The 5150-nt window shown below is 38.6% G+C and overlaps 1 protein-coding gene across 7 annotated transcripts in view; it reads left to right on the top strand.

Moving 5' to 3' along the window:
* The window catches only part of samsn1b (SAM domain, SH3 domain and nuclear localisation signals 1b), a 29774-nt gene that overhangs the window by 20688 nt on the left and 3936 nt on the right, over positions 1-5150 (top strand). For 4 of the 7 annotated variants that reach the window (XM_034293511.1, XM_010870666.5, XM_020047861.3 and 1 more), the window contains 3 exons: positions 4192-4269; positions 4446-4580; positions 4694-4711. In XM_034293511.1, coding sequence (XP_034149402.1) covers positions 4192-4269; positions 4446-4580; positions 4694-4711 — 231 coding nt within the window. Of the gene's footprint in view, positions 1-2089; positions 2999-4191; positions 4270-4445; positions 4581-4693; positions 4712-5150 lie in introns of those variants that run through there. The other 3 variants (XM_020047862.3, XM_020047863.3, XM_034293510.1) reach the window with 3 other exon arrangements.

Below are 5150 nucleotides of genomic sequence, written 5' to 3'. Positions count from 1 at the left end.
CTCTTTGCAGAATTTACATAATTCTGTGTTTTCTTATGGACGCTATTTTAAACTCTTTGTGGTTCAGGTAACCCAATTTTTATATAGCTGATTTGGCTGACATCTTCCCGACAGCTACTGCTTCACCTGTCTCCCTCATTCACTTTTGGGGTGCGGGGAGGGGTGATCATGATGGGTAATTTCAAATTAGAAATGCGTTAAGTTATTGGTTGTAATTGAAGCGTGACGTTTTACATCCAATCACAGTAATGGTATTAACAAATAAATGAAACAATGCACAGGCAATTTTGTGATATTCCCGCAGTTGTGTTGTCTTGACCGGTCTTGAAATAAAATCCTGAGTCCTCTTTGTCCGAGACCGAGAGAAGACTGAGTAAAAATGCAACAACACTGTCTTCTTGTGCTTTCATGTTTGGCATCTACACTCACCTAAAGGATTATTAGGAACACCAATCACATGGCAGTTGCTTCAATGCATTTAGGGGTGTGGTCCTGGTCAAGACAATCTCCTGAACTCCAAACTGAATGTCAGAATGGGAAAGAAAGGTGATTTAAGCAATTTTGAGCGTGGCATGGTTGTTGGTGCCAGACGGGCTGGTCTGAGTATTTCACAATCTGCTAAGTTACTGGGATTTTCAAACACAACCATTTCTAGGGTTTACAAAGAATGGTGTGAAAAGGGAAAAACATCCAGTATGCGGCAGTCCTGTGGGCGAAAATGCCTTGTTGATGCTGGAGGTCAGAGGAGAATGGGCCGACTGATTCAAGCTGATAGAAGAGCAACTTTGACTGAAATAACCACTGGTTACAACTGAGGTATGCAGCAAAGCATTTGTGAAGCCACAACACGCACAACCTTGAGGCGGATGGGCTACAACAGCAGAAGACCCCACCAGGTACCACTTATCACCACTACAAATAGGAAAAGAGGCAACAATTTGCACGAGCTCACCAAAATTGGACAGTTGAAGACTGGAAGAATGTTGCCTGGTCTGATGAGTCTCGATTTCTGTTGAGACATTCAGATGGTAGAATTTGGCGTAAACAGAATGAGAACATGGATCCATCATGCCTTGTTACCACTGTGCAGGCTGGTGGTGGTGGTGTAATGGTATGGGGGATGTTTTCTTGGCACACTTTAGGCCCCTTAGTTTAAATGGGCATTGTTTAAATGCCACGGCCTACCTGAGCATTGTTTCTGACCATGTCCATCCCTTTATGACCACCATGTACCCATCCTCTGATGGCTATGGTGGTCATAATAATGCACCATGTCACAAAGCTCAAATCATTTCAAATTGGTTTCTTGAACATGACAATGAGTTCACTGTACTGAAATGGCCCCCACAGTCACCAGATCTCAACCCAATAGAGCATCTTTGGGATGTGGTGGAACGGGAGTTTTGTGCCCTGGATGTGCATCCCACAAATCTTCATCAACTGCAAGATGCTATCCTATCAATATGGGCCAACATTTCTAAAGAATGCTTTCAGCACCTTGTTGAATCAATGCCACGTAGAATTAAGGCAGTTCTGAAGGCGAAAGGGGTATTAGTATGGTGTTCCTTATAATCCTTTAGGTGAGTGTATAGATGCTGGTCATCAAAAGTTATGTAAACCAGGCCAAAAAAAAACAAACATGCCCACTATTGACCAATTAACTTATGTGTGGGCGTGGTTTTGCATAAATATGCACAAAATCCCAACAGGCATAATGGTCTTATAATTCTAATTGGTAGATATGTTCACAACCATGATTCAACAACAACTAGCACAATAATATTTTGGACAACCACAGTCTTGCACATTTGCAAGGTCACAATGCTCACCAGTTATATATAAAATCTTGAAAGGCGGTATATAAGTACTAATCCTCCCAAGGAATATATTTGCAATTGAGACCTATTAACTCAGCCGTAATTTTCTGCTATTCTTAATTTGTGAAAAACACTTCAAACACTACTTCTGTAGTATCAAATGAATAATCATAAGTTTGATTACATTTGTTACAAATTATCAGGTTTGTGAGTTTAGTTTATTTATGAATGAATACTAGTAAAAAGAAAAAACCATGCAAGCCAAATTGTTTACGACTATGGACATGAGTTGGATATGTGTCCTCTTGACATAAATGTGCAATCTGGCTTGTAGAAGCTCCATGCTGAAACCCACTTTATGCTGCTTGCAGCATTACATTTTATTGTTCTAGTCAGTAGTGTCGGACCGGGGAGTATATAGGGCCCTAACGTGTAGAGAGCCCTCGAAAATGTTTGAATCTTGAATAAAGAGTGGAGGGGCCCTCAGAGACCGCCTATGTACAGGGCCCAGAATTTTGTGCTACACCCCTGGTTCTTGTTATTATTACAAACCCAAGTTTAAAGAAGACTATGCTAGCAAACCAATTTTTTGTTCTTCTTTAAATAATGATTTAGTGAGGTAGTAGAACATAACTGCACTAACAAGCTTTGTGGTATTCACTTGTTCCTGTGCTCACCAGTTTCTTGGCTACTTCCTCATTATTAATTTTACTGGTTACATAACGCTGCCTTTACCATTGTGGCATTGTCAATAATGCTTGGTTTGTGGACACATTAGCATACAACAACAATAAAGTCCACATATTATCATAAAACACCAATCCAGCAGTAATCAATGAGATACTTTCTTAGTGAACTGAGGATGCTTCAGTGTCTCTATGCAGCTTGTTGACAAAAATGTTCCATCTAAAAGTATAATACAGTACATTCATGCCTTTGATCACAGATAAAAAAAAACTGCATAGATACTGTCACATCCTGGCTGCCTGAGAGGAAATGTAGCTGCTTTGCACAACTGTTGCAGTAGAAGTTGTTGATACGACAAATGGTCAAGTAGGCTACAGTACAATTTATACTCCAAAAAACTTGCTGTACAGCAGTAATTCAGATTCATCACTATGCTTCAGAGGAAACTGTCAAATGCCTCAGAAAAAGACCTGAAAAGCAAGTCAAAGCCAAAGGTCAGATATTTTAAGTGTATTGATTTTTGTGTAAATGTTATTGCCAATTTGCAATCTGCTATCCTATGTAACAACCAAAACATTTAATCAAATGCTTTTAAATTAAAACAGTTATTCTTAGCAGCTATCCTCACTAGAAGACTGTGACTACAGCCAACTAAGGTTCATGTTTCATTAATAGTCAGATGGTCTGTGTTGGGCCAACAGCCCAGGTTTAATGTAAAATATGTTGGAGATATGTTAAAGATGTAATGACAACCAGAATGGGTAAAATACAAAAATATCAGTATCACCATTATTTTACAAGAATACAAGACTAAACAAAGGACAATTACATGAAATATACTTACATAAAATATACATTAACATTGCACAAATTTATGTCAAAATGCTTAACTGATACAAATTATTTGCTATAAGGAAACAGATCATCACACCGTACTCATCCATTGTTACAGAAGTACTCATAAACATTTAAATTGTCTGTCAGCTGTCTGTCGGATCGTCTGGTTTCACAGGACCTTCGAACAAAACTCGAGTGGAGATGTGCCAAATATCATGTTACTTTATTTAGTAGATATCTCATCCATTACCATGTAGAGATACCTCTAATACCTCCTGTCTACATTGTGTGAACTTTAAAGCATGAGCATAGCTAGATTCAAACAAGGACATTTGTTTGAAAAATTGGAGGTGGCTATGCATCTTAAAAATATCTTTCCCAAATACAGCAACTATTATATTCCCTAGCTTAGAATCGACTGGTGTGCTGAGAGGGCTCCCAGAGGGATTGCAGACATGGCAAAATTTAGGACTTATGGCTATAGAAGTGACGACCCTTTTCCCGCCTTGATTTAACTGGCCCCCTTAAGGTTTTGAAGATTCCCACACTGATACTAGGCTCTAAGAACCAGCCAACTGAACCTGCAGTTGCATTACAGTATTTAAATAAAATCTTAGACAATGGTTCAATGCAAAAAAAAGGTCAATAGAATTGCCATAACAGAACCTGATGGTTAAACCGACCAAAATATATCAGTTTATGACTACAGGAATAAGCGCATTAGTTTTATAGGGTATAGGCTACAGATGGGATTGTGTATTGTTTTGCTGCTCAGAGTACAACATGTACAGTACTGCAGTTAGCATCCCAAATTATTTTTTGACTCTAACGATAATCGCCTTTTACCCAGCGCTCCACTAGCTTTGGCCGATTTGACACCTTCAGACAGTCTCCTCCAGTAAAGCAGGAGGAAAATGGAGGTGCCTTGGTATGTGAAGCATTTGTCTGATTTTGACAACGTATTCAGCTAATAATTTAACAATTATGACAATGTAAACCATCTGAATTGTATCAACATAGTTTTAAACAGTATATACTGCTGAACCATAGTTTAAGCTTTTCTATCATTATGTAACAAGAGTGTGTACATTGGTATATTTTTAGTCTGCCGACGAAGAGCAGGTTGATAGTGGTGCCCACACCAGATCAGGAGGTATCGGGAAGAAGATGAAGAACATCTCACTGACAATGAGGAAGAGGATTGTCAGGAACTATGCCAAAGCCCTGTCAGAAGAACTGGTGAGTAAGATGAGCATATTGTGTACAACAGATCAGGCGTTGTTTGTTTCAAAGAAACAAAATCAATAAAACAAAACACGCAAATCATATTGACTGTGTTTTCTGACCCACAGATCTCTGATAAAAGCCAAGTAAGTTAAGTGAATTTTTAACAACAAAGAGGACGTTAAAATGTAGACCTATAGGCTAGTATTCAGTGATTAGATCTGTATTTTGTAAGACGTTAACATTTACAATACAATCTATGAAAATCAATGCAACCAATGTTGTAGGCTCTAGGCTAATAAAGAGCAAATTATAAGCTAGTCTTAAGAGACTTTGTAGTGGCATCAACTTGCCCAGTGATGCAATAGAGATGGTGCATGGCCAATGAGCTCATACCAATAGTTAATTGAAACAGTATTGTCTGCCAAATAAATATTTTACATGCAATCCCTATTCTAGTCTAGCCTATAAAATTTCTGGGCCTTATAGCCTAAAGATAACCTTGTATTGTGGCATTTAAACAAAACCATTCAGGATGTTTTTATCCAATTGTCAACCACTGTGAAAGGTGCCATTGGCTACCTA

Source organism: Esox lucius, chromosome 7 (assembly GCF_011004845.1).
Source record: "Esox lucius isolate fEsoLuc1 chromosome 7, fEsoLuc1.pri, whole genome shotgun sequence".
Lineage (NCBI taxonomy): Eukaryota > Metazoa > Chordata > Actinopteri > Esociformes > Esocidae > Esox > Esox lucius.
The sequence above is the reverse complement of the archived record's forward strand: the minus strand, read 5'-3'. Positions and strand labels throughout refer to the sequence as shown.